This window comes from Pseudopodoces humilis, chromosome 8 (genome assembly GCF_049639895.1).
Source record: "Pseudopodoces humilis isolate 2021_Gansu_Grassland_sample_001 chromosome 8, ASM4963989v1, whole genome shotgun sequence".
In the NCBI taxonomy this organism is placed as follows: Eukaryota; Metazoa; Chordata; class Aves; order Passeriformes; family Paridae; genus Pseudopodoces; species Pseudopodoces humilis.
The window spans coordinates 24,949,016-24,974,409 of record NC_142207.1 but is presented as its reverse complement, the minus strand read 5'-3'; the positions used below and the strand labels follow the sequence as shown (position 1 = coordinate 24,974,409).

The window sequence follows — 25,394 nt, the reverse complement described above, 5'->3', positions numbered from 1 at the left end:
TTAGTTCAGCTTATTCAGTCCAAGCTTTAGCTGGAGCAGAGGTTTTCAATTGAAATATATAGCACACTCAAAGCAATATGTAATTACACTGCAAGTCACTGCAGACAGAATATCCTTCTCCAAACACTGAAATTTATCCAGATAGATAAATGCAGAGATGCTGCCTTGACATAAAATCTAGTCAAAAAAACCCAAAAGACATTATCTAAATTATACAAAGTATGTGATCACACTGGTGAGCTGTTAAGCTTATTTATATTTTGTACGGCTGAAAGACAATGCATGCAGTAGCAAATAACTGAATTAAATAGAAATTGTTTAAAGAGCCCTTTGCAATTAACAACTGGGAAGAATACATCAATATCTAATTAATAGAAAAGGCAATTATCATACAAGTTCAAAGACATTTCTCTTAGATCCACTATAAAAAACTTTGTTACAAATTTCTCAGTACTAGCCAGCTAACAGAACACTAGCTACTAGAAATTTTAAGAAGTGCTATGTGATTCCAATCTGACAGTTGTTCTTCCTTCTCCTGAAAATGTTTAATTGCTTAAAATGTCAGTGCATTCAACATGACGATTAATATTCTACTGCTTAACTGGCTTTTAAAGCTTTCTTACACAAAATTTTCTTTTTGGGCACACTACATGTACAAAACCATTTTAAAATATGATGCACCATGCCTCTGCCAGAAGTACTAGGTAAGTACTAACACTGTTAGCTAATGAATGAAAGGGGGGAGAGTTATGGTTCCACTAGCATTCAAGTGCCACACACCAGGTTACAAAAGTATGGGAAGAGAACGTGGGAGCAGCAACCTGCAAGAGAAAAAAGGAATGGTGGCCCAAGACATCCATAAACATACAAAGCAACAGCAGAAGCCTTGCCAGACTCAACACACACTTTTCACAAGTAAATTTTTTAGTTGATTGCATAATTAGCAGCAGAGCTGATGTTGTTCAAAGACTTAAAATGATGGAGCAATGTACTCCAGCAGAATGTGTACTGTGCCCCTAGATGTACAAGATAACAGAAGATTGCCACACAATTCAGCGCTGCTCATCACTCAGTACTATGCCATTACCAAGCCCAGGTCCCACTGCATGCTGCCCAGCAACAGCTGGAGACCCATCCATGGCACCCAGCGCTGCCCACACCCTGGAGAGCAAGGGAAGGACAGAATTCCTCTGCAGACAAGGTGACAAAATGCAAAGAGAGACAATGCCCCTGGGGCAGGCTGGGCTGGGGCAGGACTCATCTTAACCCAAGCACAGCTCCACGGTATGGAAGACTCACAGCTCTGCACACTGCATTTGTGGCTGATTGTTTCCACTTACAATATATTTTATTATTACAAAAACTCTCAAATTTATTATTTCAAGCATGCTCAAAAACTGCCTGGAACTTGCAATGCATTCCACTCTACACCTACAGTCTTCTATAAAGTACAGGTGACAAGGTTTAATAAATCTGTTTGTGAAGACAAAATAATAAATAATATATATATAAGAAGTTCCTTATGTGCTCCAATACTTTGCCAAGTTTTAGAGAAGATTGCCAAAATAAAGGAATCTCAGCTTGGAAAAGCAGTTGTTTGCCACTCTGACAGAGCCTCTCAGACTTTGTGTTAGACTTCATTAAAGAAATAGTCTTGTCTGCAATATGCTCATCCAACCAACTGTCCTGTGACTATTTTTCCTGGCAAGACAGCAGCTGGAAACAGGGGAATTAATGGGAAAAAGTTAACAGGAATAAGGAATATATTTTGCACATTTGTAAGTTCTCTGGAAAACATGATTTAAAGGGATTTATCAATGGTAACAGACCAGTCAAAGAGATAACAGCTTCTATAGATACTAGTTTAAATCATAAAGACCACCTAATCTTTTAGCCTTTAGCTGTATAGAAGAGCTGAATACAGGTATGTGATGCAAGGAATTTATATAATTAGTAGGATAAATACAAGTATAACACATGCAGTTCTGAATGTCACACTAAAATGTGTAGGTGTAAGCCTGTATGTAAATGTAATCAGACAGAATGAGGAAAGAAATGGAAAATGGCTGCAGGTTAGAGTGAAGTGAGTGATCTGACTTTAGCCCATTTCGCTTCTCCAAATGCTCAGAGCTGATGACATTAACACGTGTTTTCTCAGAACGAACACTTAGACAACGCTTGCTTATCAAAAAAGAATCAACACTGAAAAAGTTCACATTGGGGACATCCAAACAGGAAAGTAAAATAACCCATTTTAACAAGTAGCCAGTCCCTTGCCCAGATTAACATACCCTTTTCCAAACCATAAATCAGGAATTGCCTAGTAATTGCACATTAAACAGAATAATGGAGGTAGAGGGGCAGGCAGAAACTGCAAAACAAGCTCTTGGGGTTGTAAGATTACGATGCAGAGATGGAAAACACTGAAATCATTCAATCTGCAAACCACTGCTCCCTAGTCCAGCTAAACCAGTGATGCTGTTACTATTTCCATAACGCAGTAATGGTTTGGGGTTTTTGCTCATGGCTCTTTGCTGTTGATTTCGCTTTTTCTCTCACTTTTTGGAGAAACGAATTTGAGGAGGACAGGTGCCTCTGGCTAATACAAGAACTAAGAGACAAAGAAAGGATCTGCTCTCATCCCTAAACAGTAAGGATATTCCATTCACTATCCTCTTCACACAAGGCCAAGTACTGGATCTTGTTCCTAACTTCCCAGAGAAAATACAGTAACTTGTTAGGTCAGATGAGAAAAGTAACATCCATTTCCAACAATTAGGGACAACAAGTAACAGCACATGAAGACCATAGAGGACCAAAAGATGCTTTGGTTTTTCTTGCGACATAACGGTCTAGGAATTATCTTTAAAATGTCTGCACTTACAAAACAATGTACCAGAAAGAAGCAGCTCCTCAGTTTTAACAGTTCAATTTTCTCTGCATCAGATTCAGTCAATAATGTGTCTTCCATTAACTGGATGAAACTATTTTCTACTACTTGAAACTCTACTCCAGAAAAATTAAACAGGCAACTAAGATAGTGTTTCTAATGTGTTCTCAGTACAAGTCTGGGTTTGTTTTCTTTTTTCCTTTCCTAAGAGTAAGGAACATACTGAGGAAAAAGCCAAGTACTAGAAGTCCCAATAACACCCACTGTTTATAATGCAATCAAATGTTAACACAAGATAAAAATACTTCAAATGCTGTTTGTTATTCTTCTTCAGTTCTATCTTATATGAATTGAAGATAATTAAACTATGTTTATATTTTCAGCTATCCTCCACAGAGTGGCTAGTGTTACTAAGTAGACAGCCAACAGCAAAAAGAATGGCTGGAAGTATTTACTCATGTGCTTTAAGCAATTGGGAGAATTTCAAAATTTCGCTTTTGAACTAATAAGCCAGAAGAAACCGCTCTTCACCTGAATTTCTGACAGCTACACCACATGTTTTTATCTGTATAGGGATACAGGAGTACATGTAGGTCTAAATGGTGTGCCATGCTTCACCTACCATGAAGCTGGACACAGTCATCCTCAACTTTCCTCTTCTTCTCTGACGTTACCAGCCAGGTAGGTCTGCTGCAATATTTGTGCACATTAACTTTCAATCTCAGGTCTACTACCAGAATATGGTTAATTAAAGCAGAAAAGCAGGCAGCCCACAAACACCTGATGGCCAACATTTATAATGATCCAGAGCATTCTGAACCTTTTGACATAACTCTCCCAGTGCCTGCCGACAGGAATGTACAAGTTTGGATTTTTGAAACAGTTGTTGATCAATTAAGTATCATAGCACAAGAACAGGCTTTTCAGTCCACCCACCGTCTCTATTTCCAGGCTTTGTACCACTTTTCAGACCTCCAAACCGTAGAATTATTCATTAGTTTTAATGAAGAAAAGCTGAAGTTCCAACTGCTGCAATTACCAGGTTTTCCTCTCCTATATATGACCAATCATCAAGTTTTCTAAACTTTGAAGCAGCACAGCTAATCAGCATAGCTACAAAGCCCTTTCTGCACAGCATAATACTTCTTCACTTTTTTTTTTTTTTTTTTTTTGGTCCAAGTAGGTGAAAAACAAGTCTTCTACAATACTTTTGACTTCAAGAAACACAGCTTTTTGGTTGCCAAACTACATTTGGATGAAGCAGTATATAGTTTTTTTTTTTAAAAAAATGCCCACACACCTGTTCTAAAACCTAATTCTAAAACCTCCTTTAAGAGCCAGACCAGCAGGGCAGGAGGAGAGGCAATGCCAGCAGGCACCTTCTTCTGGGTGAACAGACAGAACTTCCAAGCAAACTGGATACAAGAGTAACAGTCAGAGCAGGAAGGTACATGAAGTAGCATAGGACAGCTCTTACTACATGTTCGATCACAATTTCCAAGTCTAAGTTATTATATAAATCATTCACATATTCCCTGCCTTCCAAGAAACAAATGAAATTTCCTTGATCAGAGGACAGTGGCAAAAAAATTAGATTGTGAAATGGCAACAAAATCTCCAAAACCTGTGAGCTACTACAGCAAAAGTAGCACAGTCAAAGGAGTGAATTATTTTCTCAAGGACATTTATTGTCCAATTCCAGTGCATTATTGCTTAGCAACACAATTTGGAACTGAAGTTCTTCCTCTACTGTGGTTGCAAGCAAAGAACAGGACTCAACTCCTGATGTACCTCAGCAGCATGACCACTTCATAAATGCTACCAGCAATACCCTCCCCTACACAGAACCGCTGCCTCTCACCACTTCTGGCAAAAACAGAGCCCACCAAAGGAATTAACTTGGAAAACTGTTCCAGGTAAAAACAATTAAGTTTTATGCTTGTGTCAAATTAGTTTAAATGCAGAACTGCTCCTGTACAGTTCAGAGGGCAAGAACAGCAGGACTGGGTGGGGACAGACAAAACCGTAGCTTTGAAAGCAAATGCACACTTAGGTTGGCTCGAGGTTGCCACCAAACCACAGCTAAGGCAAAACTAAGCTTAAGAAGCATTCACTGTCTCTGAGTGCCTCTTCTGGAAGAGGAGCCTTCAGCTACTGGAGTAAAAGCCCCTTTTCCAGAGACAAAGGAAACCTAAGAGGCTCTGTAAGCGCAGCCGTACGCAACTGCTGCCACCTTCGCTTTTGCATGAGAAGACCAGGACAGCATTCTAAAATGGTTATAGGGAAACAGGAATGTGAATCATTTATGTAAAATGTAAAGAGACCACATATAGCTACAAGTCCTTTGCTGTATCTCAGACTAGCTTTGTGGGGGCTGGACAGAGCAGGGAAAGTTTTTGAGGAAGGGATTCTAAACACAAAAGTGTTGTATATATGTAGGCTTTCATCTTCACCAAAACAAACAAACAAACAACAAAAAAAAAACTAAAAAAAACCCCCACCAAACACTATAGAGAGGAAAAAAAACACCCCAATTACTCCTGAAGTGCACTTCATATTTTATTTTTTAGATTAACTACTACTCTTCTCCAAATCAATTTGCTTTTCCAGTTTGTGTTTATACATAAGACTCAATAGTATTCTAGATGTGAAGATGTTACTTAAATAGCCATTAACTGAATGCTGCTACTATACAGAATAACAAAATAGAAGCTGTTATCTAAAAGGAGAAATTGTAATTCTTCACTCCTTTGTTCAACAGTTACTATAACCAGTTTGCAGGGAGGAGGCACAGAAATAAGAACTACATTTCTATACAAGGATTACAAATAAAGCCACTGGGTACTTTTAGCTTCATACAAGATCTGGTAACTTGAAAACTAAATACACCACACATGGTGATCAAAGCTCCTTACATAATACATTTCATGTCTACCTTCAGCAGTTTAGCTCCACTATCACAAAGGGATAGCAAAATGTCTTAAGACACCTAATTCCTGTTGCTGCATTGTTTGTCCATCTCACTACCATCATTCTACACTGACCCACAGGAACTTCTTGATCATACACATTTTATCCTTGAGGCTTTGACTGCTACAGGGAGATATTAGATATAAAGGAAAGTTTTGGAAAAACCTTCCTTAAAGCCTGAACATAAAATGATGCAAGAAACATGTCATCTAAGAAAAGCTTTCAGAAGTGTTAATATAAAATGCATTAGCACCATATGAAAGATTCCTCAGATTTTAAACACATAAAACATTAAGATCCGGAAAATCTCAGTACTCTGAAATTCAGTTCTTTGATTTCTTATCAGTCAATAATCTTTGTGTAGTCCCAGGAAGGCAAGCAATTGTAACTTGAAAGTGCCACTGGGTCAAGCTTAACTTAACAGCTTAAGCTTAGGACCTCAGTCAACAGCAAATGAGGACATTTCTTCAGCAAAAGAAGAGCAAGTCTTCATCTTCTCTAACAGAAGTTCTTCCAAGAAAATGATTAGCAACTTGATTACATTAACTTGATTGCATGATCTACTGTGGTGTATTTTATTATACTCTTGAGAATTACATCTAAAAGTCAAAAATGCATTGGAAAAGGTGGACTTTAAAAAAAACAAAAAAACCCAACTAATTACTATAATTACTATAGCCTGCTAAATAATCACATAAAAATAGAACTTGAGTTCATCCGAAAGTTAGCTCTTACTTTGTTTGAAAAAGCAAAGAAGACACAAAATAGCTTCATTAGGAAGACAGTAACCAAAAAAACCCCACCCTGTGGACTGAAAACTATCTAGTTTTAATTAGTAAGTAATCACACACCGCATGAAGAAATGTAACTTTGCAAAAACAATGGAATAAGGCTATGTACTATTTGAATGCTATTCTAGAAAATCACATAATGCACGTCTGTACTTGGCTAGCTGTTCATGCATTTTTCTCTTGCATTTTGACTATTGCTAGTCTTCAACTCAATTTTCAACAAAAAGCAACAGAAAAAGCATCCACAAATGAAGTCTTCAACCAAGGTAAAAACTAAACCAACTTAATTTTTAGAACTGCAAAGGAGAAACTGTATCACTGCTTTCTGCTGTTACTTAACCACCTAAGGTAAAGTAACCTGTAGTGATACAGTTGCACCCACAGTTCTCAGCCTGGTCTTCCTCCACAAACCCAAACTTTTGATAGCCAGAAAGATCTGTCCTCCCCTGTGAACTCAGTCCACCACCTACTGTACCAGTCATTCTGGAGACACATTGCTTCCTTCTCCACAGCAGCCCCTGTCCTTAGCCAAGGCAATGCTAAGCCTACTCTAAAAGCCATTTTTAACATCTCCTTTGCTCCTCACACTGCTTCTTTCACAGTGGTCCAAAATGGTTCCAAACAGATAAATTCCAATGATGCTTAAGATTCAGGCATCATGTATTGATTCTCAAATCTGAGTGACTTGCAAAACTTATCTTCAGATAATGCAGGAAAATCCTGAAAGCTGGAAACCCTTCAGACCTGAGGAAAATATTGTTGATAGTCCTTCCTCCAAATAGCCATTTCAGTTATATGAATAGACAGGTATACCACTAGATAATAAGAGTTTGAGCATGCACTAAACCTCAACAGAAAACAAACTACACAATCAAAGATGTATGTACAGGGAAAAGCATCATCCACTATTGAACAACAAAAGTGAATTTCACGAATCATCTGCCATCCCTTTGCAGATAATTTTGCTCCACACACCTGAACACGGAATAGTCTTTATCATTTCAGAATGCAAAATGTTCTGAAACAAAACCCCAAAAAATCTTACCATGTTTTCAAACTGTTTTTCTTATTTCTGCTTCTCGAGTCTTTCACTTCTGGATTACCTGGCATCTCTCAAAACAGGGAAGGAATGTTCAAAACCAAGAATGCTGTTAAATGTCTCTAAAGTGTCTTACTCTAAAGTAAGAGTAAAAAAGCAAGGACTGGGATACCAGCACTACAACAATGAGAGAACAGCTCTTAATAGCTTCATCTGATTTTAAAGAAAAAAAAGGCTTAAAATCCCAGAAGAACTTCTAAATGTGAAGCCATTATTGAATGAAATCAATAAAAGGTCTAGCAGAAGTTGTCAGCACAGCAAACATATTCTCATTCTAGAAAGTTCAGAGCATTTTAACATAATATTTTTTTTTTCAACTAGACTACTTACTCCTAGATATCATTTCTTACAACATTTTCCCAACTGCATATTTGTATTTAAGGATTCTTCTGTATTTTTTTTTTTTCTGCTAATTAGCTGAACTTTAACCATGTAGTGGCAGGACTATATCTTGACCCTTCAATGTGCAATTGTGGACAATTTTTTTTTTTAACTGAAGTTCTTGAAATATCATTCCATCTTTGAAGAGAGAAGAAAACTAAAATCCCTCAAGACTTAAGCCTTTGAATTATTCTAACTCAATTTTACTACTAACTCCATTGTCACAGAATAAGAGAACAAGAAAGCATTAATACTGAACAGAATTATAGAATCATTTAGGTTGGAAAAGACCTTCAAGATAACAGAATCCAAGCATTAACCCAGTACTGCCAAGTCCTCCACTAAACCATGTCTGTAAGTGCCACATCTACACATGTTTTAAATTCCTTCAGGGATGGTGACCCAACCTCTTCCCTGGGCAGCCTGTTCCAGTGCTTGACCACCTTTTTGGTGAAGAATTTTTTTCTAATATCCAATCTCAATTTTCCCTGGTGCAACGTGAGGCTATTTCTGCTTGTCCTATCACTTGTTACCTGGGAGAAGACATTGACCCACCTTACTACAACCTCCTTTCACAAAGGTATAGAGAGAGAAGACGTCTCCCCTGAGACTCCTCTTCATGTTTAAACATCCTCCATAAAAGTTGTAAATAGTTTATGAACACAGTGCCAGTTTATGAACACAGAGCACCAGTGCTCTGTGCTTTGCAGAAAATACTTCTGAACTGTCAAAAAGATGAAGGCATATTATCTTTTTTCTACACCTTCTCAGAAGATATTTACTGTACAAGAGGTACATAAAGGTCCATATGTCTCTATCCCTATGGCCTTTCACACACATCAGCCTCTCCACCCTGCAAGGAAGGAAGGAACTATCTCACACTGACTTGGCACTTTCAATAGAAGTCTACTATGCTTCAGCCACAAAGCTGTCTCCTGAGCTGAAGTATGAAGCCAGTGTCCTTCCCTGCCTTTTGAAGTTAAACTAGGGCATTCTTTCTATTAAACTCCACATTGCATACTTCAAGAAGCTGGCACATGTGTGCCAGGTTCTATGTGTGCGTTTTCAAAGGCAATTTACAATGTATTTTCCTCAAACAGATCAACTATGACCTAAATTAAATAAGGGTTGATGTCTCAAATCTGCACAGAATTGAGTTGGGTTTTTTTGCAGGGTGTATTCACTTTCACAATAGCAGTGGAATTAGGCATCTCACTAGTACATCATCCCAGTTACAAATGGAGGGTGCCAAGACACAAATCCCAAATTGTTTGCAACTGCTGAAATATAAGATATTTCTACCAGTGTTTCAAAACTTTAAACAAGCTTTAATTTTCTGGAGGGAAGAGTCACAGGATTTAGAAGAACAGAACCTGATACGGGAGTTGTATACCGGTCTAAAATAAGGAAAGTTTACTATACTGAAGCATTTTCCCAAAACTGTACACAGACCACCATCAGTTCATTAGGCCAGAACACAGTCACTTCTGAAAAGGAATTAAAAACCAATACAAAACTTCTCCTTCACCACAGGTAAATCACAGTAGTTGTTTAATTCCTTGTACTGAAAGAATCTTTGGAGCCCCAACTGTAAAATGGAACAAAAACTCTTTCTTCAATTCATATGCAATCTAAATAGGACACATGATATAGTAGTATCATAAATAGTTTAGGTTGCAAAGGACCTTTAAAGGTGATCTAGGTCAATCCTGCTGCCACAGGCAGGGACATCTTCAGCTACGTCACGTTTCCCAGAAAGCCATTCAACTTGACCTTGAATGTTCCCAAGGAGGGGGCATCTGCAACATCTCTGAATGCCCTGCTCTAGTGTTTTAACACCCTCATTGTAAAAACTTCCTTCCTTCTCATCTAGTCTAAATTTGCCTTCTTTCAAGTTTAAAACCATCACCTCTTGTCCTATTGTAACAGGCCTTGCAAAAAAGTTTGTCCCTACCTTTCTCATAGGCCCCTTTAAAGTACCGAAAGGTTGCAATGAATGTCCCCAAAGCCACCTTTTCTTCAGGCTGAACAAGTTCAATTCTCTCAGCTTCCAAAACCTATCATAATTAAAGCACTATGCGGAAGAATTTAAGAGCTCAGCTTACTTTATATAGCAAGACAACCCACCAAATTATCTTACCACCACAAGGCTACAGCATTTTAGAACGCATATTACTCCCTTGGTAAGCATTAACATGTGTGTGCTTAAAGGCACTTAAGCATCAACACGTGTATACAGAATTCCAAGTACTTGTTACATCAATGAAAATCACAAGGAAGGAGTAACTCTTCCGCCAGGTTATGCTTGCACAAAGAGATATTAAGCTTCTTTTTATCAGGAAATTTGAATCTTCATTCAGTTCATTGTGGCCGGGTGCACTTAGAATGACCTCCCTCCCTCTCATTGTGCAAGGAACAGAAACCAGACAGCTTCACTTGTCAGACCACCAATTAGCTACAGTACTTAGTGGCCAGATGACAAAACACATTTTCAGGTCAAGAGAAAGTATCCTGGCTGTAGAGCTGAACACTCCCCAAAAACCAAGTGACCCAGAAGGTCCCAAACCTGCGTTGCTCTGTGGTTTTAATATTCTCAAAAGCCAAAACACAAATCAGATAGGGGGATCAAAAGGAAATCAAACTAGAAAAGAACAAGTTTCAGATTTAAGTGTCTCTGACATAAAGTGAATTTTAACTCCAAATATCTCCCATTTAGCATTTAAATAGAAAATCTTATTCCAAAACTACCAGGAATTTTATTAGATTCACAGATCTACTGTCATGGTTATTTAACTTCTTTTAAATTTGAAACAAGTAATGGAATACTTATCACAATTGGAAAAAAATCTGGTGGTTACAGATGTTCAGAGAAAAAGTTCACAGTTCAGAATGTTCAAACACAAACATTACACTGGAAAAAACTAAAATTGTGGAGTCCATCTGGTAGGAACCTTCGTGCCTACACTACTGTTAAAGTAGATAGATCTGAAATAAGTAACCCTTGCAAGATGTCCCAATATATCTATTTTAAGAAAAATAACATTACACAGCACTAAATTTGTAAAAGCTTATAAATTCTTCTAGGATAAACAGGAGGTAAATTCATGCATACAGGAACCATGTTATGGCCCTAGACTAAAAAACTGAATTTTCTTTAATAACCTAAGCAACATTTGACCAGGTGTCTGTTCTTAAAGCTATGAACTTATCCTGAAGCAAAGAATGCTTCCAGTAACCAGAAGCACATGAGTGTAATTGCACACCCCGGAATGTAATACCACACTTAAAAAATGGTTATTTTAATGATTACGCTAATGGGTCCTGAACTTCCAACCCATGTGCATACAGTTTCATAATTACACAGCTTGAAATCCTCATCAGCAAATCCAAATGCTCCTGAAATCCAAATCATTTTATAATCTTGAATAATGCATGGCACCTCTGCAGCAAGAAATTAAAACAAATTTCATAAAAATGCAAAGCTTCATAATCTGTATTCTAAAAGACAGTGCATTACTGAAATAAAGTGTTGCTTAGTAAGTACTAACGATGGTGATTTTTTGCCCCCTCCCCTGGTATTTACAGCTCAGACCCCATGTCAGAAATAAACAGACCAACTCCTACCAAAATACCTTTTTTTTATACATTTGTATGTATATGGTGGCTCACAGCATACACTACTACACAAGAGTGAAATCAGACATCTGTTTCCTAAACAAGCACTGGCTCAAAATTGCATGAAACTTTTTCTTCCTGAAAAGTGTGAAAACATTTTTTTAAAAATAGGCTGCAGCTTGACTGGTTTGCATATTATTTTGTCAATAGCGAAAACACAACTCCATCTTAGGTCATTGAAGGGCCAGCAAATCAAGGTCTACAGTGTCTCTGTAAGAATGACACCAGCCCCAATGCCTTCTTTTGTTTGATTGATTTTGAACTATTGGTAAACCCCAGACAGACTCAGTGTAAATTCTTAGCAAGCATCAATGCTGCCCTTTTGAACAAGTCCAAAAGCCTTGTCAAGATGACAAGAAAAGCCTTTATTACAATCAATGAAAAATCATAAAATGGTTTTGGTTGGAATGGACCATACAGATCATCCAGTTCCACCCCTCTGTCACAGGCAGGGACACTGTCCACCAGATCAGGATGTGCACAGAGCCCCATCCAGCCTCAGCCTTGAACACTTCCAGGGATGGGGCATCCACAGCTTCTCTGTGCCAATGCCTCACCACCCTCACATTGAAGAACTTGCTCCTAGTAGCTCTTCTGTCTCCTCTTTTACTTTAGAAATATTTCCCCTTGTCCTGTCACTATCTGCCCACATAAAAAGTCTCTCTCCCTCATTTTTATGACCTTTTAGGCACTGGAAGGCTGCAATGAGGTCTCCTTGGAGCCTTCTCGAGGCTGAACAATCCCAACTCACTCACCCTGTGTTCATAAAATAGGTGCTCCTTCCCTCAAATCAACTTTGTGGCCCTCCTCTGGACCCTCTCCAACAGGTTCACTTATTTCTTGTGCTGAGGAATCCTGACCTGAACTCAGTATTCCAGATGGAGCCACATGAGAACAGAATAGAGAGGGAGAAACACCTCCCCCAGCTTGCTGGCAGCTTCCTTTGCAGCCCAAAAGGACCGAGATCCTGTTTTTTCTTGGATTTTCTTGTGTACCACATTTCCATACTTTAAGGTGTTAACAAGGATAAAGATATTATTTTAAAAAAAGCCCTTTCTAACACTTCCCTTCCTTGTGGACATATGATCTATCACCAACCAGAAGAGCTTCTACTGGGATTCCCTTGATAGAACAGAAATGGAATGGAGCTTTTATTCACAACTCTGTTTTGTCTTTATAACTTCATCACTCAGAACTAGATATGAATATTTAAATAAACAAATACTGTCAGCAATAACAATTTCATATCCTAATAACTCTGATTATTGGAAATAGCAGCTGAAACTTATTACAAAGAATTTACACAAGGAAGAAACAGAGTACTCTAAATTTAACAAATATGTTAATACTGTATTATGCTTTTGGAGGTTGTAAACATGCTATTCAGAACAGAAGTTAAATCCATTTTAATTTTTACAATTTAGGGTTGAAAGAAGAATGCATTATTAGTTATCCTTTTGCTAATAGAATTTTAAGATTTCTGTAAGGCATCTGTAGTATCTCATTACTGAAATCACAAATACAAAACTAGAGATGCTGAGGAAGAGTCACCAACAGCTACATATATTTTGGCAGAGATACTAACCACAACTTTAAAATTATAACAAGGGAAAAAAAATCCCAAAATAAAAAACACATTAAAACCAAATCAAAGAACAGAAGCCCTTACATATGAGTTTTGCCAAATTTCTGCAACTTCATTTCCCTCATCTTGATTGCATCAGGCTTTTTAATCTATTAATCCCTTGGTTTACCTCATTAGCAGCAAGGAGCTAAACATCAAAACTGGCTGCCTCTGGACACCTGTTTTTCCAAAAAGGCTTTCAAATTTTCAGAAACATAACCAAGACTCTGCCAGAAGCACTAAGTGTCAGAAGTCTGAAGCGTGTATTTGCTGCAGCCAGCTCAACAGTCAGCAAAAGCACACACATTAGAGCAACAATGGGCCATGGTATTAACCAACAATTAAATGCCATAAAACTTTGTGTCAAAGCCCTAGTCCAGAGCAATATTAACGACCTTACAAGGAAGAAAAGCTGCAATTTTTTCTTCTTTGATTCTTCTTTTTGATACAGATTTTACAAAAGACACAGAGCATCCAAGTTATAACATACCATTTTGAACTATCCTGTGTCCATTGCACACTTCCAGTGTTACCTCCACATTACCTGAAACTAACATCATCAAACTGCTTTCTGTGCTACCAGACACCTCTCTCACCTTCTTGTAAAAAAGGGATTTTTTAAACTTCTCCAAGGGAAACTTGCCCAATATGCAGTATTTTGTAGAGGAGTCTACATACAAAAAACAAAACTCCTGCATAAGCTTCAATAGGTAAAAAATTGTCAGCTCTAATGAAGTCTCACATCTCTTCCTGTTTTTCCCAAACAAGTACAATATACTATTGTACAACAAACTGAAGAACGAAAAAAAAAACTCTATTCTACACCCCAATTATCAAAAAGTTACAAAACCCTAGAGAGCTCAATTACACAGAAGTTTAGAGTTTGAACAGCATTTCTCTAACTTAAGCATGCATTACTTGCATGGATCATATATTTGAGAATCAAGCCACATGACAAAAAAGCTGTAAAGCATGACGTTTACAGGCTCTGCTGACATGCTGGTAGGTAACAAACCAGCACTGAGGCCTCTGCTACCAACATCCAGGGGAAGCTTCTAAAGCAGCAATGCTGGAATTCCATGTGAGGAGAAACTGCCTCAGAATACCCCAGACTTTTGATTTAAACTACTGAGACATTTCTATCCACTAGCCTCCTCATTCTCACTTAATTTTGCCATTTTTCTTCTTGATGTAGAAGTTTTCCTTATCACCTCATAGTCTTCAGTCAGAGCTTCTATACTTACCTAGGGGTTACTGCGGCTCTGATTTACTTCTGTTTCACAAGGAATTTGATGGTTGAATAGAATAGAAACCAATCAAAGGTGGAATTAGCTCATTATAATTTAAATACACATTGCACATTAGAATATGCCATCACTTTCAGAGTCAAAATGACAACCCTGAAGGTTTACAGAGTCAAACCCAGGTCAAAAAATAACTGCTCTACAATGCTAAACACAGACAGCCATCACTCCCAGTGACTAAACCTGCCTGCAAACAACAGAACAGTTCCAGCTCCACTGACAGAAAATACAACTATCATGTTGTATAATGTCATCAGTCTTTAAGTTCACATCTGTTTCATTTTTACTACTTTGTTGAAAACAATTCTCCAAATCAGCCACATACTTGCAAAACCATCACTGAAACTAAAGCTACCTGCAAAGGCTTCTGTCTGAAGTAGGGCCTCAAAGAGTTACTCAGCATCTGTCACAAATGCTTCAGCCAGACTTTGAGCTTCTCATCAGGAGCATGCATAGGCCCAATAGCCATTTTGAACAGCCTGCAGCTGATTTCCCTAGTATCCAGGAGACATGTTTTCTCAATATTGCATTTCTGCTGGTACTGAGCTGAGAAGAAAGAATTCATTGATTTTCCTATTTAATATTTCATTAAATGCTTAGCTAAAATAGGTATCTGAGCTACACTTAATTCAAACCATTTACTTGATATCATCATTAGAAACACTTAAATGACAGTTGCAGTCACTACAAATGTTGAAACAGTGTCACTATTTCAGAATTTCATTGACGTTGCTTTGTGTCCTTCAAAAGCTTTCGCTGCTGTTAAAAACCCCTACTCATCTATATTTAACAAAGGAGATACCCAAGAAAAAAATAATTTCTAAGATCATATTGCTATCCTGCTATTTCAGTGTCAGCACAATGCCCATCACAATGACTTACTTTTTTTATTCTTTCCACTCCTAAAAAACACACCACGCCACAAAACACCCCTCACTGTTAGCAGCCAAACTGCCAACAAACAAGTCTCTGGAGAGCTTAAACCCACATCACTTCCTAGGACGACATGCCTAATCTTTTGCCATCAGCACTGATCAGAAAAATGTACCTTTACAAAAATATTCAGCAGCTTTGTTGGCTCAACTGTAGCTACTGCAATACTTGCAAACACAGCCTTATGAAACAACACCCAAGGTATCCACAAAAACCAAAAAGTACCAAGCAACAAGAAAAAGACACAAAAGCAAACAGATTTAAAAAACTACAAAACAAAATCAAAACAACCCAAAGAAACACCCAGCACCCTGACAGTAGACCACCATCTCCTACTTCACAAGGGCTCTGTTGAAAAAGCACACCTGTAAACATGTTTGGCTTGTATCTAATCCTGTCAAACTATGAACATACGCATATACATAAAGTTTGATAGAAAGTATATTTTCCCCATACACTTCTACATTTATTCAGAAAGCAGAACTTTTCTGATCTAGGAAGCTTGTTGTCCTGTAAGCAAAGCAAGTTTTAACACAGGCCCTCATTACGTTCTCTTAGCCTCCACAGGTGTTTGCCAGTATATGAAAACACAGTTCCATATAAAATCAGCAGGAAGTCTAAATGGGTTCTAACATTAAGTTTATGCATTTAAGACATGTGCCAAGCACAGGGCTTCATGTACTCAGTGCTATGAAGGGAAAAATTTTGTACTCCATCTTTTACACAGTAAAGACATTTTCTCAGAACATTTTCTTGCTCAAGTGTTTTCAAGTGGGAGATCTGTTAAGAACAGTATAGAAAGAGGAGACCATTTATAACTTCAACATTAAAATCACACAGTTTAAATAACATGTTCTTATTCTATTGACAAAATTTGGGGATTTTAATTAATTCATCATTCAGATTATCAGGACACAAACCAATTGCTGGATAACTTACTGAAAACAAGCTATTTTAAAGTTAATTCCACAAAACTAAGTCAACTTGCTTTGACATCCAATTCAGGCCACAGATTATTGCTGAGGCAACAGCAGCAAGAGGGACTCTCAGCCAGCAGAATTTCCAAAACATTTTCACATGACACATTACCAAGCACATGTAATACTAATTTAGATTTGTTTTACAGGCAATTAAAAAATGCCACTCTGTCCAGCATGCAAAGCTGTGCAGTTGACAGCTCTTAATATCATCCACTGAACTGCCTATTTGTTGAACTTTGATTAATTTGGAGTTCAAGAGGAAGCCAGGAAGTTCACATAAGCAGAGCTCAAAACCACGGCCACTCCCAGTGATGGGCATTATGCATTCCAGCGCCATTACTTCAGGGTTGGAACTTCACTGTTTATTCCATTTTTTAATTCACTCTTATTTGTTCACTAACACACCACAGCACTTGCTGCTTACCACATGAGTAGTTTCACCTCCTTAACAGTCCATTGTTAAGGACTGTCAAAAGCTTTTGAAATTCTAAATGAATTATATCTGATAGCACTCTCAATGTTTTGTTGTCACAGTGAAAGAATTCAATAGATTAGCAAAGCATTTTCCTCTGAAGAAACTGTGCTAATTTACTGCTATCAAAGTATGATCTAGAGCAGATTATCTCTTCAAAAAGCACCAGCATTTCCTCTGCCACTGATGAAGAGCTTGATGGTCAGCAGTGGCAAACACACCTTTGGTTAAAGGCACTGAGGTTAAGTGCAAGTTTACTTTCATAGAGAGTGACTGATTCAATGTGAAACTATGTCACTGGCTTGGATGCACAGCAAAGGAGGACAAGGAAGCAACAAACCTGTGGCCTATTCATTTACCACATATACAGATAGTCATAACCAAAGACAAGCAAAGCACAGATAAATATACCAAAAATTCCTTTATCTATTGAGGGACTTGAAATACCAAATAAAATAGCAGGCCAATCTGACCTGAATATCTCCTCCCCTTTTTCTCAAAGCTTAAAGATCCCCAAATAGAGATTCTCAGTGTGAAATAATGCTGGTGAAGGCTCAAAGACTAACAGGCCACAGTAAAGCTATCAAAACTATTTGTAAGCCTTTTATAGGGCTGGTTCTTTGATATCAGATCACATCAAACTTTGTAAGCAAGTAGTATGGACAGCTTCTTATACATGCTATGGCCCAATTCTACTCTCAAATGAAATAATTCATCAACCTCTCAGACCAGCAGATTCCCTACAACATTCTCCCTTACTTTAATCAAAAAAATTTTTCACTGCAGCTGCTCTGTTCAGCAAGTCTCTTATTTGTGTTTCACCAAGCCACTCTGAAGAAGTCAAGATAATAGTGATACATCCCATGTAATTGAGACATCAGAGGGAGAGAAACTGAGAGTTTGCTGTATTTCTAAACCACACCAGACCACTTCAAAGAGTAAGATTCCAGTTTCCCAGCAAGTTTTCCCCAAGGCAGCCTCAGAGCCTCACTTAGCACTGCTATAACTGAGGAAGCTTAGACCCACAGCTGTGACCTAGAAGCTTATTCAGCTACACATACTCAACCAGTGACAGCCACCAACAAGGTACAGCAAAGGCTCTGACCACAAGTTAAAAACTGCATGGCATATTAAATATTCTGCACATTGATGCTCACATTTCCCCAAGTGTTCCTCTATCAGTACTTTAAATGGAAAAAATCCTGGATAAAAGTACTAATTTTCATTAACTAATAAGACCAGCAAAACATTTCTCTTTAATATCTCATTTTATAGCATTTTATGCTTATGGTCTTATCCTTTATACACAGCTGTTCAATTTCAGAACTCAGTCTTTTTGTCTCCAAACACTCCTGGGAAAAAAAAAAAAAGTCTTAAGGTGTCTTAAGTATACTTTCAGTAAATATGGACAAGCAAGAAACACAAATATTATAAAAAGAATCTATAACAGAGTTCCACTGTTATTAGAAATTCCCACACAAACCAGCCTAAAATGACACTGAAGCACACCCTAAACAATTTTCTAAGTTACATAGCAGCATCCCATTAATCATAAGCAAAATGTTCTGCTTTGTATTAAGTCATTGAATAATCAACACAGCATACAAAACTAGCAATTCTGTTTGCAACATACTAAATTATTTTTTAGGTCATCAAGCACATGGCACTTTAAATAGACAAAGCAATTTGTCTAAAAGCACAGGCATATCCCACATTTGGATCTTTGGTTTAAAGCCATTAAATATTTTTTCCTCTGATTTTATGAAGAAAAGAAGATAAAATCAACAAAGTTTTATAAATAATACCCCTCCCCCTCTATGCTGAATAAGTCACCAATGAGTTTCCCAAAAGTAAATTTTTCTGACAATTTAAAATTAGAAGAGGTTTCTCTGCAGTTACTACTTCTCTACCAAGTAAGGAAATTTGTCTTATTTTGAAATTTAGAGACTCGTATCTTTTAAAATGAATAAGTGGCCTGCTAAGACTTTCAGTAGCAAATCACAGGAACTCCCAAAATTTAACAGTTGAAGTAACCATCACAGGATTTGTCTATTTTGTCACACTCAACCATGACATTTGAATGATTCTCAAAATCTTAATTCCATGCAAAGAGATTATAGAAGATATTTTAAGTGGCATAAAAAAGAAAAAAATATCTTGTAAAACTTACATTCTTTCACCATGCTATTTGAATATAGAAATAAAAAGAAACACAGAACTGCTTGAAAAGGTTAAGTCCTGAGTGAACTGCTAGGCTTCTCTTCTCACTGCTTGGGTCACGCTTCCCACTCTTTCATTCTACTCCAGAAGGGGAGAGTTACAGCAGTTATGGGCAGATGTTTTTAAGAATATTTAACACCCATTTCACCTGCCAGATGTCCATGAAATGAGAAAGCAGCATTTGTTATTTGAAAAGACACATAATATTTTCATACAAGCTCTACCTTATCTTTGTCTTCCACAACATCTGCCAGCACATCATCTGGGTCCAAGATTCCTCCATCTGTATACTCCAGGTGGTGAATATTTACCCAAGAAGCTGGATCCTGTAAGACAGATACAAGACTTCTTAACCTACCCTTGCATGATTTTAGTGCTGTCAGACAAAGCAGTTTTGTGTCCCACTTGCTTTCCACCTACTTCCCTCTATAGTCACAAAATAGGAGATTGGAGCCACTACTCAAAATCAAAACTGAGAGCAAATGAAAACTACAGATGAAAAACAAGCAATACCTATAGAACACTACACAAAAAAATCTTTAAAACATACATTTTTTTTTTTTACTGATATTGATTCATATTTCCTTATTGATCTTAATCTAAGTTGAATAGTGAATTTAAAATAATTTTAAAAAATTCTTTTTGTTTTACAATACTTTATAGATGGACTATTTTGGTTATTATCAGAACAAACGTATAAATAAATAAATATACAGATAGACATGCACCACTTCTGACACGTTGTGGGGAGGTGCATCTGTATTTTTTTAGATATATAAAACACATCGATCATTTCTTTCTCTGAAGAAGCAGATAATCCTAATGTGGCAAAGATCCCCAAACAAATAAGTAAATCCCAGTTTGCTTTCACAAATAAATACTTCCAAATTCCAATGCAACACTGTACCATATTAACAGGGATCATATTAATTCTCCAAAATGAATGCTTTCCTCATACATTATTAACTCCTTCACTTCAATAACCAAGAGTTCAGCCATCATTCCACTGACCCTGAAGCCAAAAGGCTCAGTGTACTGCTTAACAGCAAATTCTCCCTGACAGGAAATACAAAATTAGAGAATAGAGACACAGTCTGCAGCCACTGCCCCCAAACAATACCAGCTACCTGTGTACACAACTTCCAAGTGGTATTTATGGCTGAACTTCCTTAGTTAAGATTTATCCCACTAGGACAAATTACTGTGGTTTAATGAGCACATGGCAGCTCAGTGAGTCCCAGAGACAAGTTTGAGTGGTATCAGCACTGATGAACGTTGCATCTGCTACAGCACAACGAAGAAAAAAAACATGCCTAGCTAGGATTATAAAGCATATTTGAGTCCTCCATCAAATATTGTGGAGAATGGCCAGAATATGCTAAAATTGAGGGCCAAGAAAGGGGCACACACAGTTATGAGAAATGTTTCAGAAATGGAAAAAAAAAGATATGACCACTGATGGCCTGCAACTGAGAGTTAAGTGTAACTAGATACAGTACAGCTGCATGATAACCACACAATTAACCATCTAAAAGAATGTCTATTTGTAACATGCCCATTTAATCTCTAATTTACCTCTTACTACAGCTATTTCATTTTGCAATGAAACCATCCATTTGTGAAACAGCAAATGCTTGCTCATTCTAGGTATCACATGTTCAAAATTACAAAACTTAGGAATATCAATTAATGCGCTTTTTCTTCTGTAAAGTGACAAAGTGTGGACAACTATTGCAGCTCAAATTTCTAATCTTTAAGCTCAGAGCTTAGGTATTTTTACCAGAACCATAAAATTCTAAGATGGAAAGGCAGAAAAGAAACCTACCTTTATGCAATAAATGAGCAGGTTAATTTAGATCATAATATTTACCTAATGCAGATACCTTGAAAAAAGTGTAGTTTGACCATACCAATAAACTTATAAAATATGATACTCCAAAACCAGAATACATCAGTAGCTACAGATGCTCCTCCTGAAACATTTAACTAATGTAACCACAAAGCTGTTCATAATTAGCAGCACTAAAACAGCATAATTGAAAATCACTCCTCTTAACTGCGCAAACTTCTGTGGCTAAACCTATTTGGCCGAAGACATTTTAAAACCTGCTGTATGTATTATACTGTTGAAATGTTAAGAATAAAGCTGAAGTTAAAAAATATGCAGCTCATTAGAATCTTTTGCTTTCAGTGTTCACTTCTATTTGTGATTCAGTAGCTGCAGCAACACAGATGTGTCATTGAAACAGAAACAAAGAAAAAACAAGTGTAAAACCCTATTGTCCCAATAGAATGCTGCAAGTTGGCAGGACACAAGCTCAAGACATAGCCACCCTATACTACATTAAACTTAATTAATTCCTAACCATCTTTTACTTTTGGACACAGCAAATATGGTAAATTATTTTTGCTAGTGGCAATATCAAGAGAACATCTCTAAAATAGTCTCAAAAAACAAAAGATGCCATTCCTCACCAATCTTTTGGAACAATGTAAGATTCTTTAAAAGAAGACAATGACAATTCACAATGAAGTACAAGAACTAAAGTAGATCAGGATTCACAGTTTCTTTTGAAGAAAAATACTTCTTAATGGTTTAGACACATACTTTAGCTCAGGTACACACAGTATGAACACACAATGACCTTCTGATCTCAAGGACTCCCCAATTACAATGACCAGCACAGACTACAGCAAGACTGAATACTTGCTGCCTCAGACACACATGGGAATGGCTTCTATTAGCTTATATGAACTTCATCCCTCCAAGTTAAAGCCCATGCTGGGGGCAGGGAGTTTTTTATAAACTTGGTTGATGAAGCAAATGGTAACTAGTGCTAGAAAGACTGGGTGGAAGAGGTTCCCTCCACATAGTCACAAAGGTAACAATAGTCCACCTGACAGCAAACCCATTCAGCTATTTAAAAAAAAAATTCAGAGAACATTTTCTGTTCTTTGTATGAATTCCAAACACTGACATGCATTGGACATAAAGTGTCCATTAAAAAAAACCAAAAAACAACCACCCAAAATCCACCAACTAAAATATATACATCAGTTTCTTCAATGTTTCTTTAGTCACACCAAGATTCAAGACAGTTTCACTGAATAAAACATTTTAGAAAACTCACCATTTAAAACAAGCCATTAACTACAAGAAGATGTAAAAGTTGACTATCTAACGTTCCAAAATAGCACTGTATCCACATGCATATACACAAACTCACATTCTGCTCATTACTTAGAGTGCAAAAGGAGTAGAACAGGTCCAAAATATGGTACATGAAAGGTAGAATCATTAACAGAGAAAATGAAACTTGCTCAGGAAAAAATCATCCTATTTTAAGGTTCTTGTGCTTTACTATGATAGAATAATCAAAAGGAGCATCAAGAATACTGCAGGTTTCCATGTGTTTTAAAACTTCTAGGCAGGAGATTGCCTTTCTAACGTAACAGAGTAACTTCATAGTTCATAATGTATACAAGTGGAAGTCTTGCAAAAAAGAAAGTTTGCTGATTCTACAGTGTCTTCTGAATGCTCTGAAATTCAGAGCCCAGGAACAGAGATGGCAGGCAATGCAAAGGGTCAGTGCCAGACAGCTTCAACAAAATAACACTTCTTGCCTGCTGAAAGCAGCAAATGCTGGATGACACCCCATTTTTGATCAGAGAAGAGATAGATTAAGGGCATACTTACTGAGAAAGCACTTGCTGAGAAGTTATGAAATAGAAAGTAAGGAAAGTAACTGTATTCTAAAATACTAGGACAAGTTTTGGTTTGGGTTTTTTTTTTTCTGATTGATTGTTGTTTCTTTAAGTTTCTCTAGACTGAAATCTTATTCTAATGAATGACCGTGTCTAGAAGGATTCTTCACAGTATCTTCTTAATTACCATCATTAAAAGTTGACATGCCTAAAAAGAAATACTTAGTTTTGAAAAAGCCTCTTGTAAAAATAAAACACTAACAGTAGCCTGGAAGCTCTGGACAGCATTCAGGTACGGTTACCTGAATCTATATCTGCTCCTAAACATTTCTAAATGTTAGAAAGTCCATCTTGAAGAAACTGCAACTACGGTTCCAAAACATCCTAGCATCACAAGTGGGGAGAAGTTCTCTTACAGCATAGTACATAACCTGAGGCAGAAATTCAGCTGAAGTACAAACCTGTAAAAATCTATGTAAAGAAAGTGTATGACTAAGTTACCTGGTATAATTCATAACAGCACTTGGCAAATGAATATTGAAGAGTTACTCTAATGTGCATTTTACCTTAGGGCTGCAAGTCATGTTTGTGTTTAACATCAAGCCACTTAAAAGCTGTTTATCATCATTTCCTTTATGTGTGGGAGAACACTTTAGGAATTACTATGCAAATATTTACCAAATGTTAAATTAAAGCCAGGTCACATGAATGCACAAGTGCAATGTAGGCAGAGAAGTGACATAAATTTAAAAAAATGGGCTTGCCATTCATGTTGTTACAGAATCCTGACTTAGTTGTTGCCACCTAATACAAAACACCACTGTTCAAATAGTCTAAAACGGGTTCAAGAATTTTTCTATGCATTTATTTTCAGTCAACATACCAATCAATCTATAATTAAAGCATTCACCTTTATTGTTAGGTTTTTACATAAATCTATAGATTCACATTTTTAATGTATGAAAAAGTTGGAGAGCATTCTTGATTCTTTTTGTTCCCAACTCACCTAAAAATGTATCAGTCTCTTTCCTGAAAACTAAGCAACATACCTAACAAATGTTACAGTCCACATTGGGTATTTCAGACTGTTAAGGAGAATCCTAACTTAAAGACGTTTCAGCTGATCATCAATAAAATAAACACCACCACTTAAGGATTTCACGATTAATTATTGTTTGATGCTGTATTCTGTTCCACTGTGTGGAACGCATAAAATTAATAGCCAACCCTATATTGGAATTCTTAATTTAATATAGTAACAATAGGATGCACTAAAAAAAAAATCAGAAATAGGACTGACTTATTCATGCTGATATTTCTGAAGTGCCTCCACATCGGTGTTTCACTAGAGCAAACAGGCTTCAATGAAATACAGCATACAAATGGAAATCATATATGCCTGTTCCACATACACAACAACGGAATAAATGGTAGGTCAAACTTGGGGGAAGGTGTGGCCTCTGGCCACATTGTTTTCTGTCATTTAGACAGTGTAAAAGTAAAATTAAAAATCCCATAATCATAAACCATTTTCTCATAAATGGATATTTTAGGTTAAGCTCAGCAAAAGAGGTATTCTATCACTTAATCATTTTTAGATTATAAATTGCAATGTGATGCATTACCTCAATATATTAAGTAGAATTTAATGAATTCTATAAGCATTTTAAGGCTACACAATGTATCATCATGCACAGCCAAACAGCAATAAGTATTACTCTCAGACCACAACTTGGGGAAGAGAGCACAAAAAGCAACTTGGAGAGGAACATACGGATGAGATTGGTCACAGCCTCAAGCTTCATCTCTAAATCCTTCTCAAAGTTTACCACTGAATTAGATCTGCCTTAAGCATTTTTGGTTTGCTTACCAAAAGCACCTCCAAACAAGCCTGAAGTGGTACTTTATTTAAACTCCATCTCAACTGCCACCAACAGGGCTGCCATCTTCAGTTGTAGTAGAGGTGGGGCTCTGTTTCTACAGCACTATGAATACAGTTTCCCAAATCAAGAGTTGATCACAAAACAGATGTTTGCACACAATAGACTATCACAATCTGGAGCTGAACAGTTAGAGGTCAGCAACAACACAACATATGTACATTGATGTCCTTGTACAACCTAAAAGAAGCCCCAAGAAAAAATCCAAACAACCCCAATATGCATCACACCCTGTCCATACAGCAGGTAAACAACCACCACTCCTACTCTCTTCATATGCATGAATGTAGAATTGTATCATTGCATATAATATTGTAGGTTACAGACATAACAGCTTTATGGAATAAAAGGAGCCACAAGAAGTTTCTGTAAAAATAAAAGATGAACAGCTACCTGCAAAAATTAAGCCT

At 37.1% G+C, this 25,394-nt stretch overlaps 1 protein-coding gene across 3 annotated transcripts in view; it reads right to left on the bottom strand.

The window, feature by feature from the left end:
* The window catches only part of PARD3B (par-3 family cell polarity regulator beta), a 393,522-nt gene that overhangs the window by 348,529 nt on the left and 19,599 nt on the right, over positions 1-25,394 (bottom strand). For all 3 annotated transcript variants that reach the window (XM_014249455.2, XM_014249453.2, XM_014249454.2), the window contains exon 2: positions 19,564-19,665. In XM_014249455.2, coding sequence (XP_014104930.2) covers positions 19,564-19,665 — 102 coding nt within the window. The remainder of the gene's footprint in view (positions 1-19,563; positions 19,666-25,394) is intronic.